Here is a 20,508-nt window from a genome sequence, read left to right as displayed (position 1 = left end):
TTATGTCCACTGCCAACATTCAGTACCAGTGGAGGAAGTAGTGATCCCTTTATGTAGTGAGGTGTAAAGTAAGGATGTGGTGGTTGTGGATGGTAAATTGACATGTAGCACGTAAAAAAAAAAATTCTGTTCAATATTGAGGGTCTTGTTTGAAAATCAGACCTGTAAAGTTATCAGGTATTGGTTTTGTCTGTCTAACTGTCTGGCGAGGGTGCTGATTAGATACTGTATTTTCTATCTGTGTGTCTGTGGTTTATGATAGTGGAGTAGATGTGAAGGTTCTTTACTGTCTTTACTGTCGCTGCTGTGTGTGGGTGTTTGCACATCTATTTTCATGTTGAGATCACTTGTAATTAAATGTAAATGAATTGCCTTCCTAAATAATGGTCTACTTATGTCTTGGTCTTGCCTTTGTCTCAATCCCTTCAGAGCTGTCTGGACTTGTGCTTGAACCTAAACAAGGTCATGCTCTTGACTCCACTCTAAGAGGATGTTGGCTTCATTCATGAAAGATGAAAGTTATGCTTCTACTGCTTTGCTTGATAGATATCTGTGGATAACCAGCAACATCATCAATACATCAATCATCAATACAAAATACACAGGAAAGTAGTCTGCTTGGCGCTGTCATGGATGAAACTCATAACAGGAATATGTGAAAATAATTATGATAAAGCTAATGCTAAGGTTAGCACTTGCATTTAAGAGTTCTTTCTTAACCTTGGGGACAGTAGTTTGACAGAATAATCATTACTTCTCTTACTAGCTTTTTGCCTGAACTTTCAGCGGCCTCATGGTCTTCATCAGTGAATGGCGTTGTCACTGAGTTCACTAAGTCATCTTCATGACAACTAATCCAACACCATTCACTATGAAGGTGGTGAGGTGAAGTCAAAACTCCAGAAAAAGCAACTAAATGGGCCTTGAGTTATTATATTTTGTGAAACTAAAAGTAGTTCAGTTTTAGCAGCGAAACACACAAATACATCACTGTATTTGCTGAAATAATATATGAAATGTTAACTTTGATGGCAACACCACCCTTTGAAGTCATCAAAAAATCGTTTTCTTTCCAGTCTTAACTTCTTAATGTCCTTTTTTTTTGAGGAGTGTTCCTTTTCCTTCCTGTTGTTTTTCATCCATAATAAGTCCTGCCCTGCCTTTCATTTACTGAGCATGCTCTTCAGAGAAGGGGAAAATGAGTGCAAACAGGAACAGATCCTGCCTGACATTCCTCCTTCTGCTGTGCCTGAGCTTGTATACTAGTGGATCAGCTCAGCTCTTCTCTAACTATTCCAACCATGCTGATGGGACAAAGCTAGACCAAGGGGGTGTGTTAGTGAACTATGGAGGGGCTGGACCTACCAGCTGTAGGTGGAGTCTTACACATGTGTGTGTGTATTTAGGGAGGAGATAGGGGAGGGGTTTGCAGAGAGGAGGAGAGTCCACTGGAAAAAAGAGGGGGGCTAGAGAGAGAAAACACTGCCGGCTGTAGCTTGACTGGAGGGTTTCTCTGCCTGGTGAGGCATTCACATCCTAAAGCTCATGTGGTAACATCCAGCATCGCTTGGCTTCCCCTGCGCACTGGCCTGAACCCAGGGATTTGAAGTAGACAGGGCAGACAGACAGAGAGAAAGAGAGACAGAGTGCATGTGCCTGAGAGAGACAGACGAGTTTGCAAGTAGGACAGAAAAAAGAAGAGAGGACCGGAGAACAGAAGAAGGGAAGAAGCAGGTGAGAAGCAAGCAGTTGAAAAGGAATCTTGAAGACCCAGTGGTGAAGAAGATCGATTAGCTGACAGTACACTATAAATCCACTGATATGGCAGCCATGGAAGCACTGGAGCCCGCAATTGCTCAGCTGGAGCCACAAACCCTCACTGAGATCTCAGACGACGAGGTCAACCTCCCACCCTCGGATGACGAAGACGATGCCCTTGCTGCAGCAAAGAAAGAGCTGTCCACCATGGGTACAGAGGGGGATGCTGTTGAAGACAAGGACGAGGTGATGAAGATGGACCAGCAGGTGAATGGGGTGATGGTGCTGTCTTTGCTTGACAAGATTATCGGAGCGGTGGACCAGATCCAGCAGACCCAGTCTGGGCTGGAGACTAGGCAGCAGGAGATGGAGCGCTCGGTGAGCAACATCCAGGGTGAGCTGACCAAACTGGCCAAGAGCCACAGCACCACGTCCAACAGCGTCAACAAGATGATGGAGAAGGTGCGCAAGGTGAGCGTCAATGTCAAGACTGTGAGGGCCACCCTGGAGAAGCAAGGAGGACAGATCAAGAAGCTGGAGAACAATGAGGCCGAGCTGCTCAAGAGACGCAACTTTAAAGTCATGATCTATCAGGTGGGAGAAAGTTTATGTGTGTGAAGTTTGTATCAATTTGTATGTTTGAGGTCTTAGGTTGTGCATGTACAGTACCTGACATCTTATTGGCTTAGGGATGGGTGTGGCCCAGTGGTGAACCATGCAAAACTTGGGCTCTTGAATGTGAGTGAAAGTTTCATCACTCCTCATTGCTTTCCTGCCGAAAATTATTTAATAGTGGTTTAATACAGATGAACTGGAAAGTGTTGGTTTGCCAAAGATGCTACTCAATTTGCTGAGGAGCAGAGGATTTCAGGGAGTGGTCAAAGGTTACCTCAAAGCATTGCTGATGACTGCTCAAGTGACAGGCTGAGCTATCCCTGATCCCTGAACCTGCATCAGAAGCATGCCACTTAGAAAGTAATGTTTTTCAGAAGGCAGACAATATTCAAGAAATAAAAAGTACTCTTAACCTCTTACTTTTTTACCTACTACTTTGTCATATATAATCACTCATGGTAAACAGGAATATTCTTTATATATATGGTCTAGATGCTGCAGCTTTGAAGCTTATAGACCTTATGTGAATAATATACCCTAACCCTAACTTAACCCTTACGCTGGGTATGCTAACCCTAACTCTTTGTATGAACCTGACCACACACAGGTTGGGGACATGAAACCTTCTCTCTGGCCTCATAAGCCAACCCTGCACTCCGTCCACCTCCCTACAACTTCTGTGCAGTAGAAGAATGTATCACTTGACTGGAAAAAACGTTGCCGGTGATCATATCTTTCAAGTTGAAATTATGTTTATATCAATATATATTGTGAAAAACAAATTAGTAGTATAAAAGTGTCATTTTTGGGAGACAGGGTGGCAACCCAGAGTAAGTACAACAATGAGTATAGGGAGGGATATAACTATGCAAATGTTCAATATGAATAATAAACCAATATACACTATGCACAGTATGAGTGAATGCAGCTATGACCGGTCCAGAAATGCAGCTATGTACAGTATAAACAGAAATAGTTCAGTAAGAAACAAATCTAATTTTCATTCTAAAAACCAAATACATAATTCAATATAAAAAAGACTGAGAAGGCACATCCACATCTGTTGAAACAATTACCGGATACATTACTCACATGTAACTTATTTATCGGAAAACACAGCTCCCAGTCATTTTCCACTTTGGTATGTGCCACATTTTCCGAGTATTCATATTTAACCTTTTATAAAATGGTGTTTAAATACAAATAACATCAAGCTCCATTGCTTTCACAGATTGTCTTTGTAGTCCCATGATACATACCAACCTTTATCTTAGTGATTTTTGATTTTTTTTCTTTCATTATACTGTTAGTCTAGACACGCACAACTCATTATGTTAGACAATATACAGAAGCAGTGATCATGGGTGTGTGTCTATGTTATGCTCCCAGATGTTGATCTACACCACCCCTGCCCCACCCCAAATCTACTGTACATTGGTTCAGTACTCAGTATCCACTCCAGGTGGCTTCCAGATATTTTCCTTCCATAGCAGGCTATGTATAGGACTAAAGAATACAAGCCTTCACATGTGAGCCAAGCTCTCTGGCTGCCCAAGTCATACGGAATCCATTCGGAAAGTCATTTCACTCTTTCCCTTTTCTTAAACAAAGATGGAAAATACCACAAGCACGCTCAAGGTCCTGTTTAAGGCAAAGGAGTGGTAGGAGAGACGAAGGCACAGAAGAGAAGACAGCTTTGAAGGACAGATGTTTCATTTGAAAAGACAGAGAGCACTTTTTTTTTCTTTCAGGGGAGTTGAGGGGAGCCCTGTTTCTTTTTTTAGCCTGTGAAGCTGCAGTGTGATGTGTAATAGCTTGCAGCTTTTTGCACAGTGGCGCGAGAACATTCAGAGTTTCCACCCTTGACTCAGACATTATGGTTTGGACCGCCCTCACTCTCTCTGTCTCTATCCAAAAGCTGTGCAGAAGTCAAATGAGAGCTCCATCTTAGGCAATCCAGACTGTCTAACTATGAATGGTTGTGTATTAATGTTGATGTAATATATTTGCACAATATACTTGGCTTTGTCTTCTTGGCATATCAGTGCAATATTTTATATCTAATAATCAGTAGATGGGAGGGGCAGAGCCCTCAGCAACAAAAGCTAATCTCCATCATCACATTTGAAGGAATTTGATGATGGAACTGTTTCTCAATCTGAAAGGATCATAAATCAGCATTCTAATCAGTATCTAATAAAATCTTAAAGCTGAGGGTTGCAAATTTCCAATACAATCTAGTTGAAATATCACACAGTGAAAAACAAAACGGGTTGGGATTTTGCTCATGTTAGCCAACTGCTTGGGCCCTGTGGCAAGAGAAACTCCCCCTGAAATGCCTATCTCTGGCTCTTTCACTAACTCAAAACACTGGCTTTGTTTATGGTTGCCAACTATGACGTAACGTCAGATTTGTCTTCATTAAAAAAGCAAACCACAGTGTGTTATTCTGTTTTCAATTTGCTGTGCTCCTCAGTTGCCCTGTAAGAGTAGATTCTTTCAAAATCTGCAGGAGATGTTGAGAGAGTGAACTGTAACACTTTTTTGTCCACTTAGGACATGGCAGGACTAAAATACTCACCCTTTTTTAGGACTCATTAGTACCGTCAGCTTATTTCTCCATACACAGTTACATTATTGCCACTTGCAAAGGAATATTGAAATACAGTAGTAGCAATTTATTTTTGTACTCTAATCTGGAAAGACAAACAAAACAAACACGGCTACAACTGTTTGTTAGTTTAATCACCAGACAGCATTGATGAGTTTATTTGTAGGTAGGGACTTAAAAATCTGTTGGTTGTCAATCAATAGTTGACTAGCTAACACTCAGTGGCAAGCATGGAATTGGGAGATAGATAAGCTTCTAGCATACAAGTTTACAAATATCATGACAGCCAACATAATCAATCAAATAGTCTAAACAGCATACTGTATGTGTAACATACAATATTATGCTTACTTGCAAGTACTGAATTGAAAATGCTTAAAGCAATGGTTCGACATTTTGGGAAACACACTTTGTTGCTTTCTTGCTGAGAATTACGTGAGAAGATTGATACATTAGTATAGTGGTCAGTGAAATATGAAGCTATAGTCAGCAGGTGGTTAGCTTAGCTTAGCATAAAGACAGGAAACTGGGGGAATTAGCTAGCCTCAGTCCAAAGCCAACAAAATGTTCACTAATTAACACGTTTTATCTTGTATGTTTAATTAATAGAGAAACTGAAGTGTAAAAACATCAAGTTATATTACGGGGGAATTTAAGAGGTGCTGGTAGGCAGATTTTGTTACCTTTGGACAAAGCCTGGCAAGCTGTTTCCCCCTGTTTACAGTCTTGATGCTAAGCGAACTGCTGCTGGCTGTAGCTTTAATTTTACTGTACAGACATGAAAGTGTCCTCATTTTTCACAAAATGTCAGTTGCTCTAAGACAGCGCATAAGAGGCAGAATAACAGTAATGAAAATAGAGTAAAACACATAAACTTTACAGAAAGAAAGAAATTAGTGTTGTAGCTGTGCGTTGTCCTTCCTCCTGGCTGACTGCAAGTCATGTTGTATCTCCTCTTTGTTAGAGAAGTGTTGGATGATATCACACTGTTAAGGTTTATGATTCATTCATGTTGTTCTCTTTCAGAGGTTATCATGCCCAAAGCAGTATGTCTAGAGTCGACCCAGCAAATATGTAGCTCCTAGCCTGAAAGAATGTTTTATGAATTTGCCCTTCAAGTTTGTTTCAGTGGAGGTGAATGAGCAGCATTTTTTTTTTTTTTTTTTACCAATTTTGGTGCACTCTGACTATGTCTTACTGTATCAGAATTAAAGTTTTCCATGACTGGTCAAAGTGTGTTGTTGATCGCAATGAGCTGTTCCTCAGCGAGATCAAGGTCATTTCAAGGACAGTGTTAGTATCATCTTACATTTTGGAAATAGCAGTTGCAGTTATTCAGAACAATGTAGAATAAATGGCAGTTCTTCCTTACACCAGCAGCATAATTTGCCACAGAATTCATTCTGTCTCAGGACCTACAGAGGTAGATGATGTTGCTCCAGGGGGTCACCAGCATAACTTGAATTAGTCTAAACTTTCAGAGTTTTTATTCATCTGGCATTATTAAAGAACGTACGAGAATGACTACTAAAAATATTTTCACTCCCACAGCTAGGACCTCTAGTGTACACATTTCAATACAAAATCAACAACATTCCCATGAAGGTCTCCAGACAATATTCTTATCCACTGGGGTTATGTGCCTTAGTATGTGTTTATTTGTATTTTTGTGACACAGACATCCCAGCAACAGATACTAACTGTTTTCTGATCTCCTCCAGACATTTTTACAAAATACCTCTCACTTTTCAGTCTGTGTGAGGAGAGAATGGCAGAGTTTAGATTTGAACACCCCTGATTTGAACTAGTGCTGTTTATGCCCTAAGGAAAAGCCCTGCCCAGACACTCTGCTGATAATAAAAACACACTGTTACTGAGTGGTGTTTACTGTTACAGTCAGTCAGCTCACACAGGGAGGACACAGCATGAGGGCTTTGTAGTGGAGCATAGGGTGTTTAATCTCTGCTTTATTAGTGGCTGTCGACCTGCCAGTCTTCACTCCACTCTCTCCTGGGCCCCCTTCCACAAGTGTGGTCCTAACAAGGTTTAGACTGATGGGATTCATAACTTTGATCATCTTGTTTTCTTGCAAAAATCAAATGTCAGATATGGTCAATATGTATGCATATGCAATACATATTTATAAAAGCATCCGGTAGTGTAAAGGAAGACTACCTGTAAGAATACACAGTGATCAGATTTCACAAAAGTAAGCATAGAGACAGTATGTTTTCCAAGTTTCAGTAGACTTTTACCATTATAGGGATTTTTTGGCATGACAGTCAGATTACAATATATTTCATTTTGGCACAGTTCATCACTATCAGTCCAAAACTAATATCAGCCAAACCAAAAGCACCTGTGGTGAAAGCCAACAATGCAAACAGTATTCCATAAATGCACTGGAATGCTTGTCCAGGTCAGGCCACTGTATGATGTGTAAGTGGAAACTAATCAGTGGCAGCTCATCAGTTGGAAGCGACTCTCTCCCTGTTAGCATGAACAGCTGTCCTCCACTGGGAGTGTGTGTTTGTGTGCGGGTGTGTTTGTAACTGTGGAGGTGTGTGTCTCTGGCTCATTTAAGCCCAAATGTCCACTAAGCCTGAGATTTACTCCCTTACATCTGTGTTCAGTTCCTTGACAGCTGAGTCCATATGCTGCCAGAGAACAGAGTTTACTGCACTTACTGTGGATCCAAGCTGGAATGTGACAACTCTACCCCACAGTGTGTGTGAGACAGAGGGAGTAAGACTGAGTGGTGAAATTATTAGTTGATTAAAGCTGCACCAATCAGTATTTTTATATTAACAATGGATCAAATGACTACGTCTTATGTAAAAGTTGTCACAAATAGTATTTATTTATTTATGTATTTATCGGGACCACGTACAGTGTTAAACATAAATGTTACCATTTATACTGTACCAGAGTTAACTTATAGCTAATATATAGCTAATATAGCTGATCAACTAACAGAGAATTATCACTACCCGTACAGCGCCCTTCAGAGCTTGTTAGCCTCTTTTAGCTCATTGTTTCGGTTTTCGCCTCCAAACTTCACCCTCATCATCATACTTTCCAGCAGCTGCTGGCAGCTGTTTTCCACTCCCAAAACATTTCACACTTAAGTCAAATGACACTAGTGTTGCTTTGCACTGTCCATGCAGGAAATGGAAGGGTATCAATATGCAAGCTAGTGATAACACATTTTAACTATCCTCTTGGTTGGACAAATGACAAATTATACAAATGCTGAAGGATGCTAATGCTCTGTATGAAACAGGTCCAGGACTTGAATGATGAACTACTGGAGGCAGGATTTAGAGATCATGCTGAGAAAAATATCACATTGATGTTAAAAGCTGAGTATTTTTAAATGGCTCTTAAGGGAAAAGCTGATGACATATCACTGAAAACCAGTGGTGGAAGAAGTACTCAGATCTTTTACTTAAGTAAAAGTACTAATACAGCAATGCGAAAATACTCCATTACCATTGAAAGTCCTGCATGAAAAATCCTACTCAAGTAAAAGTACATAAGTATTATGAGCTTGATGTAGTTAAAGTATTGCAGTAAAAGTAGTGGTTTGGTCCCTCTGACTGATATATTATTATATATGACATCATTAGATTATTAATACTGAAGCATCAGTGTTAGAGCAGCATGTTACTGTTGTAACCTCTGAAGGTGGAGCTAGTTTACACAACTTCATACAGTTAGCTAGTTTAGTCCAGTGGTTCCCAACCTAGGGGGCGAGCCCCTCCAAAGGGTCAGTAGATAAATCTGAGAGGTTGTGAGATGACTAATGGGAGAGGAAAGCAGAAAAGACAAAGTTCTGATACACAAATCTGTTTTCAGTTTTTGGACATTTTCTCCTATCTTTGATTTTTGCTGAAATATTGAAACATTAGAATATTTACTGAAATGAAAGCATGTGAGAAGTTTAGAGGGAAACATCACTATTTGGTGAAGCTGTTAACAACTCATAGACATGTGAAATGTGACCCCGACTACACACTGCTTTTGGTAAGATATCAAAAGCCAAAAAGGTTGGAAACCACTGATTTCATCTTTAACAATGTGTTGTATTTTAAAAGCTTGTTATATTATCCATTGTGTCAAATCTTCATCTGAAAAGTAACTAAAGCTGTCAAATAAATGTAGTGGAGTAGAAAGTACAATATTTCCCTCTGAAATATAGAGGAGTGGAAGTATAAAGTAGCATAAAATGGACATACTCAAGTAAAGCACAAGTACCTCAAAATTGTGCAGAGGTGCAGTATTTGAGTAAATTAGTTAGTTTCCACCACTTCTGAAAACTGGCTGTCAAAGAAAATAGGAAAAGGCTGAGGGGTATAATTGAAACCCTTAAAACTTATGCCCAAGCAGGTCCTACATATTTTTAGCATGAAAAAAAGGTTGAGTCCTACTAGGCCCTGATCTATTACTTAGCCGAGTAACAATGATGAAACTTGATAGTTTTAGTAGATTTTGGTACATAGATTAATGCTGTCTTGCCCTCCCCCATGTCCTGCATGCCCTTGCCAACTCTGACTCAAATGGGGATCTTGTCTGTACCTTTGCCCCTGACTATGCCACAGCCACTTACAGTAGAGACTGATATGCTGAGAGAAATACATAGTGTGTAGTAGGAATATGTGACTGATTGACCCAAGGAGATTCTTCCATAACTGTGAGCAGGGTGGAACGTGGGAGAGTAAGAGGGAAAGATAAACTGGAGGAAGAGGAGATGTCCATCCACTCTGTACAGGGAGTGGATGGGTGTGTTGCGATGAAGAGCAGGGACCATATTTAGACAGCTGATTCATAGCACAGGCATCCCATGCTAACCTCCCCCTTCTTCTCCTCCTCATGTGGAGCCAGTCACAGCCCTGTTCCTCCCTCTCCCCAGCTCCTCCACCCACCACGGTAATTCACCCCATATCATGTCCTCTTCACCCCTCCCTGCCCCACCCTGCCCAACCCACCATCCCAACTCCCTCACTTCTTCTTCTCTGCTCTCATTTGATTATTTTTCTTTTTCATTTGGTTCTTTTACAGTTGGTTAGATCTGTTCTCTTGATTAATCAGGTCATCTCACTGAGATCAAAATATATGAGATAATATAGAGACTGTGGCTCAGGAGGTAGAGCAGGTCGTCCACTGATTGGAAAATTCCCAGCTCCTCCAGTCCGCATGTTGAAGTGTCCTTGGGCAGAGATACTGAACCTCAAATTGCCCCCGAAGGCTGTGCCATCAGTTTGTGAGTGTGTGTGTGAATGATTAGAAATTCCTCCTGATGAGCAGCTTAGCACCTTGCATGGCAGTCTCTGCCATCAGCATATGAATGGGTGAATGTTGGAATGTAGAGTAAAGTGTTTTGAGTGATCAGAAGACTAGAAAGCCACTATATGAATGCAGTCCATATCATTCAAAAGAGATTTGCAGTTAAATGTATTCAAAGATTAGCATGTTCATGAAATGTAATTCTGAAATATTTTGCAAATAACAGCCAGGAGTTCATCATTTAAAATCTAAAATATGAAGGTTCCAATCTGCAAAACCATAGCAAGGAAGTATCATCATGTGTCCTTTTCTTTTAATGAGTGTTACAGTCATTTGGATATTTCCATGGTTTGAGCAAGAAATTAGCCTGAGGAATTTCTGCGAAGTTTCTATGGCAACGTATCTCTTGTTGATCCAGACAAGTAGTTCTTATTCAAGTGTTGCACTCAAAAGCCCTACCAGGATTTAAAACAGCAAAACTTTAGAGCAAAATCAACTAACTTCAATTAAATCAGTAGTACAACTTTGGCACCACTGACCAATTGTAACTCGTATTGGCACTGCTGGCATTTTAAGTAACCAGAGTCCAGAGAGGACATATTACTATGTTGCACCATCCAATTTTATATAAACCTGCTGGCTGTATAGTAGATAGAGTATAAACTAATCCATTGTGTAACTAACATGCTCAAAGCTGTAGGGAGGTGTACTCAACTGTCTTAATCACTGGAGGCATCGAACAAGCATAAAAATTGCAAAGAGGCAGGATCACTGTGACAGTTATGCTGTGCAGACTTGATTCCATAAACTGACGTTTCAAAGCAAATCACACCATACTAGCTTCCAGGGCACCTGGATGCAAAACAGTGGATGTAAAAATGACAATTACAATGAATCAAATCTTACAGAATTCTATATACACTATGTAGTATGCACAGCTCATATATATGTATCCTTCAATCCTCCATATACAGTGAACAGTATAATCCAGGGTAGAGTTCCCACTGAGAAACCAGCCTGGTCGCCAGAATAAAACGTTGGCAGTTTACGTTTCTGCAAACCACAGAAACATTGAATATCTACGTTTCAACACGTGAAATACGTAGCATATTAACATTTCAACAAAATGTATCATATCAACATTTCTACAAAACGTAACATATTAACATTTCATCAATACATATCATATCAAAATGTCAACAAAATGTAGCACCTCAACATTTCAACAAAACGTATCATATCAACATTTCCAAAATATGTATCATCTCGACATTTGTAAAGTGATGTAGTTCACATGCGATCTGTATGAGCTGATCTTTCCTATTAGGAGGAGCAGGGGCAGGTGGATGGTTAGTAAGTTTGTTGGCAGCAAGTTGGAAGTCAGCAGAGAGTACAGTTCGAGACCACCTAGAAACCTATGCTCGCTCCGGTTTCAACTGACAAAACTGGGTGTTTTTAGTGAGACATCAGCTGTTTTTATTTTATTTTATTTTATTTTATTTTATTTATTTATTTATTTATTTATTTATTTATTTATTTATTTATTTATTTATTTTAATTTTATTTTAACCCATGATCTTTCCCTAACCCTAACCAAGTGGTCTTTGTGCCTAAATCTAACCAGACCTTAACCACAGTGTTGTCACACCATAAAACACCATTATTCAACGGGTAGAAATGTTAATATGCTATGTTTGTAGAAATGTTGACATGATACTTATTACATGTGTTGAAACGTATATATTCAACGTTTCTGTGGTTTGCAGAAACGTTCAATGCCAACATTTTCTTCTGGCAATTGGGTTGGAGAAACCAACACAGCAACAATTAACTTCAACAAAAAGACCAAATCCCAATATAGGTGCAAATAAAAAGCTTAAATATACAAGGAATGTGAAAAAGTATATCAATGGATAAAACTCTCAGTTACAATCTGACAATGACAATGAAAAAAATGAGAAGAAACTGTAACATTGCAAAAAGAAAATAGTGATATAAACTATGAATAAGAAAAGTATGCAAAACGTAAGTATAAACTACTCCACAAGAAAAATGCTGCACAGCTTGCAGCGGTGAGATAGCGGTTGATACAAATACGTCTCTTGAACATATTGTTCAGCCTCTTGCTTAGCAGGCTACTATGGCTGGTGACAGCTGGCATGTTACAGGTTAGCCCTTTTGGTGACTTCAGCATGGTAACTGTGCATTACTTCTTGATTCTGTCACATAACATTCACTGAACAAGCAACAGAGATCCATTGTCTTCCTGAAATATAAAATCTTTTATTTAAAACAATGTGCAAAAGCAGTGTTTAATTCTTATATTTCTGCAACTACAGCCAGCCATAGCTACTGGAGTGGTACAGTATGCCAAATAATGGATTTACACTTTGGCAGATAATAGATATCTGTGGGATCACTAGCATACATTTGAAGCTGATATAACAGATTAAAAATAAAATTAAAAAATTCAAGTTTGCATAGGAACACTGTGTGACCAAATCACTGAGGAACATTTGAGTGCTGAGGATACAAATGGGGCTAGTCACTGTTTAACTCACTAGCTGTGGTTGTATTGGGCAGCTTCCAGGTATGAGTGTGTAGCTGTGTGAATGTGATCAGGATGTTCCTGAAAAGGAAAGCATTGTTCTCAGAGAAACTCCCCTGAATAAATAAAGGGAAAAAAACATGCAATTTCTTCCTTTCTTCTACGTCTCATGACCTTCAATGGAATCAGGATCTTGGACTGTGGAAAGAACATCTCTCAAACAATCTGTCAGAACAGATTTTGCTTACTCCTCTCCTCTATGCAGTACTTTCCACCACCACCACCCAAAACACCTGCTGTCTCCACACCTGGACAATCCCTACATTTCAATCAACAGCATGTTTTCAAACTGCCATCTTATTTTACTGTGATGACAACATTATCCAAATGATTTACAAATGAGGTATTCTGAACATTTTTCCCTCAAAAGATTTAAATCTGCAACATAGTAAATACACATTTCACTGACAGCCTGGGAGCGATCGAGGCTCCCAGAAATGTTTTGCATGTAAATTCATCAAGAGGGAACCCATTCTTCTCACACAGGTCAAACCAGGTCCATATATGGACATGTGAGCCACAAATGTTCCAGGCTCAGTTTACAAGCCAGATTGTGTATAACATTGTTTCAGCAGGGAGCAGTGCTTTTTGGTTAAAGTATTCTTGGCTGGTAGGTAGGGGTGGTGTGCATGTCAGGCAACATGGTCACGACAATGACGAGAGCTTGCTGACAAAATGGCTAGGGGGAGGGAGAGAGAGAGAGAGGATAAAGGAGACAGAGGGGGAGGTAACAGAGGGCTTATGGAGACAGAAAGCAAGAGAGACATCTAAAAATAGCAACTATCACATTCTTGTTTGATTGTGAGAAGGAAAGGGCCTTTAGGAGATTGTGATCCTGTTTGGTTTTGAAGACCCGAGGCCAGGGTAAAATGACTGCTGCTGACATTCAGGCCACAACATCAGCTTGTTTGTGACAAGCAGATATGTCATCACTTCACAAAAAAATGTTTTCTTTGTGATTTTGATGTATTTGCATTGTACTTTTTTGATCTTTCATTGTCTCTTTGACATGCCTGTGCTCTTACTAAACTTGAATGCTTCAATATTCTTTGCATTTTAAACACTTAGTCCTCATCCTAGAAGTGTTTCTTTACAAAATTGAAATATACACTTAAGGTAAAGTAGGAAGTTTTCAAGCACCGTCTTCTTCACTTCTGGTGCATCAAGCCAAAATGAGTTCATTACTATCCTTTGTGGCCACCAGGAAAACACCCACTACAGCTACAGTTGGTGAGAACCACAGCTATGTTGATGTTTCATCGAGCACATCATTTACATACTCTACTCTGACTGGACAGATGTTTCCTGATGCGGCCGCCGAACTAATGAACCAACAATGTTGGAGATTTATTCTCACATGTTGTCATTGTTTTAACAGTCTCAGCGTCTCATTAAATATTCATCATAGAGAAACCAAAGACCATGACGATCCACCTCTATTTTGTTTAAAGTTATTTCACATAGTAGAGTGGGAAAGCAAACAACTGCATGATTCTGTTTCCACAGGAATCCAAACGAACGTGACTGGCTCTTGCTGGTTGTCGCTCACACTGCATCAGAGGACATTTGCATAAAATTGAGCCTTTTTCAACTTTCCCCTGTAGTGTCGCTGGGCACTTTACGAATCTAGCTCGGCAAGGGGCACCAGGCTGTCAAAATATACAAAATGCGGTGTTAATCCATTAAGTAAATGTTGAGATATTACGCAGAATTAGTGAAAATTTTGACCTGTTGGTGGCGCTATGGGAAAAGTCAGGGGATCACCAGTGTCATTAGGATTCATCCTCTGGGCACAATGGATATTTGCACCAAATTTCATGGCAATCCATCTAGTCCAGCCTGGACCAAAGTGTTGAAACAACCAATCCACTGACCGACAGATAGACGTTACCATGGAGCTGTGCTGCTAGCATGGCTAAAACAGTTTCACGATTGAATTGAATGTTTGAAGAGAGTAGAAAAAATTTGACTCTCCTGCAAAACATTGTGGTTTTACTGTTTGGCAGCTTTATCTATGTATTAACCTCACAATAGAGAATTCATTTATCTCTGAAGGACCACAAGTGATACAATGCATACCAAGGACAAAACTTTTCACATACTACAGCTATACTGTAGGTACAGCAAAAGACTTCTGTGAGAGAAACAGGCTGAGAAACTGCAAGAGCACACTTTTTTCCTTCAAATTAAAACCAGCCCTGTTTGGATCTAACATAGAGAAAGCATGCAACTTTTTAAATCTTTTGTGTCAGCCAAGTGTTGTATGTACTGATTCTCACAGTAATTATTCATTCAAGAAAGGGAGTAGTCTATCACCACCACACATGTCGAGGTTTCATTTCCACTGCACTACTTTTACATGCAATAGATTTTTATATATTAATTGGCTAAGCTGCTCAAAAGTACCTTCAGAATTTCCAGTTGTGGTGAAATGCTTGACAAATTTGCACTAATGCTGTTCACTTGACATCAATAGAAAAATGATCTTTCAGATCCTTGTCTTACCCAAATCATTTTTATTATTGAGTAGAAACTTTTCCACATGAGTCAGATGTTGATGACTCATAGTCAAAAGCCGTGGTTACTGAAAACATTAGTTTGTTTCCTCATATGATCCACACTGTCATATGATTCCAGCTTTGATTCCTCTCATGGCTGGTTACATTATTGGCCCTGAACAGAGGAACATCTGTGATAAGACACTAAATCCTCTAGTTTTATGATGAGTTGAAAGTTAAGAACTTTAGGGTCTAGTTGCACATTTCTACATTGTTTATGGGACCTTTAACTGTAATGGGCCATAGCTACAGCGTGACTTATTATTCTCAACCTGCTCATTTCATTCAATAGATTTTTCTGTAAAACAGTGGATTTTGCCTCACAGAAATATTTGATATCTCTTTTATCTTGGCGTATCAAATGTTATTTTCATAATGACTTAATTGTGTTTTTATCTCAACATAACAAATGATGCTCAGGGTAAGGTATGTGTAGGCTTTCGTAACATCTCCTCTGTGTTTTTTGTCCCATTATCTTCCTCTTTGTCTCAAGGCTGAGTGGAATGACTCCATGAAACTCACTTGGATAGACTACAAAGCACAGAAGCCTGTTATCCTGTGATAAAGGCATACTGAAGTCCTCATTACTGGAAAACAAAACTCTACCTTGAGATAAGATACTTACAAAAGCTGAAAATGAGGATTTTGTCATCTTGAGATAAAAGAATCCAGTCATTATTGATCCTGCACAGTTTGTTTTTTCCTTTTTATTCAGACAATGACATAGGAAACAATACAGATTATAGACAATGAGATTATTATCACAATTATTTGAAATACTCAATACAGTGGGGCAAGTAGATCTTGTTGGTGATTGTGGATGTAACTTCAGAATGCATTCTTCTCTTACTGATGCAATGCACATAAAATATTATAGATATACATATATTATACAATTTCTTTTTGAACCAAATCTCTCTTTTCTCTTCTGGGTTGTCTCTGTATTCCTCAACCTTTGAAGATTATACTTCTCAGACTCAGACTGTAGGTCCAGCATGGTTTGTTTCAGTGAATTCTTCTCCTTGGTCAGTGTTTTAACTTTACATTCCAAAGTGGAAACATTCATTTTCAGCTAAGTGTTTCCGCCTTGCTTGCTGTAACAAGCTCTTTTAGGTCTTTAATTTCTTCTTCCATTCCAATTTGTCCAGGTTCTTGAGCTGTCGCAATTTTCCTCAATGAGCCACACAATACTATGTTAAGTTCCTTTTATCATCAGGCGTGGAGCTGAGTTTTTGCCGTCTCAGAGCTGGTAGATTTGGACACAGGTAACTGTGGATTAAGCATACTAACTGTAGTCTCCAGGTAGCAGTGCTGTCTGACACCATGTATTTGATGACTGATATGGTGACTGGTTTGTTTGTAAAACCAACAGTTTGTGATTTTAGGGAGTTTAGGTGCTGGACTTCTCTTCAAACAACAGTTCATACATCTGCCCAGTACATCTGTCCAGTGTCTCCAGGTTTTGGTTCAGGTTAGTATTGGTATGGGTCTCTGTACAAACCCAGCAGCTGTGAGGACAAGACTCCAGGAAGTCACTGTGACTGGTTGCCCACCAAAAATAGTTCAAGCACAAAACCACAAACTCATTTTTATATTCCTTTTTGTTTATGGATCAGCTTACTTCCAGTCTTTATACTACAATATGCATTTTTCCCCAAAATGTTGCATTACTCCTTTAATCAAGGAGGGAATAGTCCAACATTGGTGTTAAGAGATTCTGTAGCTACTCCACTGAAGACAGATGTATGAGTCATAGCGTTAGTATGGTGTTCTTTCAACATCATGTCAGCAGTTTGATACTTCACAACATAATGATTTGATCTTTTCATGATAACAGTATTTGACTATTGTTCTATTTGACAATAAGTATAAGCACCATAAAAACAAAATTTCTTATCTTAAGATAAACATTATCTTGACACTGTATTCCCTAAAGGGGCTCTCCAACTACATATAATGTCCTCTGTAGCTCTGAAGGAGCATTTACCAGGAAGGGAGTGTCTGACAAAAAATGCTATCACGTTGCATTATGGAAAATGGAGGAATGGTTTTTGAGCTTGACTCATACTAGAGATTTAAGTTAGGATATGTTCTCCTCTGCTGTATTGATTCTTACCATTCTTCTTTTAGTTTGTCTGTCAACATTATGGAAGTATAATACTAAATCACTACACCCCTTTAAAAAATTATCAGCCTGAGATTCCATACATATGACTGTGCCCATCAGTAGCCCAACATTCCTCATAGCTTAAAGTGGAGGACACATTGTGCGGGGGAAGACAGGAGCAAACAGCAGAGGAAGAAGCCCCTTCTTTTGCAGCTCCATAAATCTCTCCATAAACACCAACCTCCTACATTGTTATTGGAAAGAGTAACACAGGGTGGCCATGGAAACGGCTACTGTCATCCCTTGCTGTCCAACTTCCTGTTAGTCAAGCGTGGGGAACTGTACATAGACCCAGAGAGGGCCAGAGAGGATGAAGACAGGGCTACTAAACTCTCATGATTAGATCCCTTTTTGGTAGAACTCTGAAGGTTGTGATTGGAACTTCAAAGAGTGTAGGTAAAAATTCAGAAAGGGAGACTCATCTTGTGTATTTGCAAAAAGTTTGCATGGCTTGGATACGGCACCAGAATGGTACAGTCATAATATCCATATGGATGTCATCACCCACAGGAGGAATTATTAATAATGGGGTTCTGTGTTTACTCATTACAAAGGATTGTGTGTGTCGATGTGACTGTATTTGTGTGTGTGTGTGTTTCCATGCGCTCATACATGAAAGTACATGATCAGAATACCCCCGAACCAAAGTATGTCGTAAACACAACCTCCAGTGATAGTCGACAATGGCAAGCTGTGTCTTGCATTGAGACCTGAAAGGAGTGAGAGTGAAAACAGCACGGAGCTGCTTCACTCACACATGTCTGCAGCCTTGGAAACATTTCAAGAAATCCTTATTTGTGCTAGATTCATGTACGCATCCTTACAAAGTTCCTATGGTTAAGTAGACAAGATGTGTATACAAACTATTCTGGTCTGAAGCCCCACATCCTGAATACACAAAGAAACACGCTTGTTGTGCTGCCTGTAAGCACGGCAGGAAATATTGAGAAGAGATGTTTGCTAAAATATAGAGATGTGACATGTAAGTAGAGGAGAGCATGGAGGTGATGAAACTGTTAATAACAGAATGCTTCAAGATTTTGTTCCAAGAGTGAGATGAGAAGGTTTATATTGATCCCATGTGTGTGTTAAGGTAAACCTTTAGGCAGTGGTGGCCTAAAGGTTAGAGAAGCAAGCTTGTGACCGGAAGGTTGTTAGTCCAATCCCTGGGCTGGCAGGATAAATCTGAGTGGGGGAAGTGAAAAAGCAGTGCTTGCCTCATCCCTCATTACCACACTGAGGTGCCCTTGAGCAAAGCCCTTAACCCCACTGTATGAATGTGATCAGGGCGCTCCTGCAGAAGAGAGAGCTCCTCTCAGTGAGCAGTCAGGACATGGTTAGCATAAAAACTGGAAGCAGGGAGAAATAGCTAGCCTGGCTCTGTCCAAAGTGAAAAAAATACACTCAACAGCTTCTGAGCACCATCTCTGGCCAGAGCGCAGGTTACCATGTGGTCATAATTGTGTACACAACACTAGTAACAAGCACACACGTAACTAGTAACTATAGCAGTCAAGTAAATGTAGTGGAGTAAAAAGTGCAATAAAGCAGAAGTACTTCTACTTTGTTACATTCCACCGCTGCTTTCATCATTCTTTCCCACAAATTATTGTACACCTCAGACTGTGGTTACTGTGCTTGTATTTGCAAACTCCAAGTTTATGTGGAGACTTTGAAAGCAGAATCAACCCCTTATGCTTAATTAGCCTAAAATGATATACAGACACACTCTCAGATCATATATAGTTTTCAGAGAATAATGCTAACAAGACCATATGATGTTTTCTGCACAAACTACTAGAAGTGCCAGTGTTTTTTCTCCCCATTTCTGATACATACAATAATAAAACATTCCATTCCATAATGTATTGCAAAGGAGAAAGAACAACCATAACTTTAATTCAGTGCACATATGGGATATCAGCCTATGAAGTAAGATATTTCACTTGGTTCCTTCAAGAAGATTCGTAAATCATCACCTGTGGAGTAATCTGCCCACTTTGCTTTGCTTTTTCCCATTTGCCAATGTCTGTAAAAACATCCTGGAACATGTGAAGCAGAATCAGAAAGTGAGATTATTTGGCACACAACAGCCTCAAGAATATTTGTTTTGTTGCCATGGAGCTGCGATGCCGTTCTGTCTCATTCCTAACTGATCTGAGAATCCACCTACTCTCCTGTTACAGTGACTGTAAGGAAACCACAGAAGGTAGAATGAAACAAAGAAAGGTGTGGAGGAATGAAGGACGGGAAGAATGAAATGAGAATGGCAGGATATAAAAGAGACATAGAAAGACAGAAAGACAGAAAGAAAGTCAAAAAGAGAGAAAAAGGGAGACAAAAAGGTTACTTCTGTGCTCCTGCAACAGCAGGCCTGGTGACTCATCCCTCTCTCTCCCCCCTCAGGGACCTGTGGCATGCCATCACTTTATATAGCAATCTCTCTCTCTCTCTCTTTCTCTCTCTCTCTCTCTCCCTCTCTCTTGTCCCATGTCTCTGATTAAAGGGGACAAGTGGAAAACAGGAGGAGAGTAGGGAGTTCTCTCCCCAGAGTTTTATGCTGTGTGTGACCATCACACTCTTTCCCATGGCACTCACATAAGAAATGTGCTCACACAGAAAACAGTCCGTTGACTAGTTAAAGCAATGTATTCCTACACATCCATCACCCAAAGCAGCCAGTCTGACAGGGTGAGTATTAGAGTTAGACTGATATATTTGTTGGCTTTCATTAGAAAACAGTATCAAGCAGTCAGTGTGAACCACTTCTAATATGGGAGAGGTGATATCATTAATTGGTGACAGTGACAACATTTACATGCACACTAATATTCCACTATTATTCCAAACATAACAATATTCCGTTATGTTCAGCAATTTGCGACACACAGCCTCTTGCCTGTTT

The 20,508-nt window shown here is 39.7% G+C and overlaps 1 protein-coding gene across 1 annotated transcript in view; it reads left to right on the top strand.

Annotated features, from left to right (window-relative positions):
- The first annotated feature begins 1,455 nt into the window (after nt 1–1,455).
- cavin1b (caveolae associated protein 1b) overlaps nt 1,456–20,508 on the top strand; it is a 29,192-nt gene continuing 10,139 nt past the window's right edge. Inside the window, exon 1 of the mRNA XM_044337234.1 lies at nt 1,456–2,352. Coding sequence (XP_044193169.1) covers nt 1,822–2,352 — 531 coding nt within the window. The 5' untranslated portion in view covers nt 1,456–1,821. The remainder of the gene's footprint in view (nt 2,353–20,508) is intronic.

Source organism: Thunnus albacares, chromosome 20 (assembly GCF_914725855.1).
Source record: "Thunnus albacares chromosome 20, fThuAlb1.1, whole genome shotgun sequence".
In the NCBI taxonomy this organism is placed as follows: domain Eukaryota; kingdom Metazoa; phylum Chordata; class Actinopteri; order Scombriformes; family Scombridae; genus Thunnus; species Thunnus albacares.
Note: the sequence above shows the minus strand (reverse complement) of the source record. Positions and strands in the feature narration are given on the sequence as shown.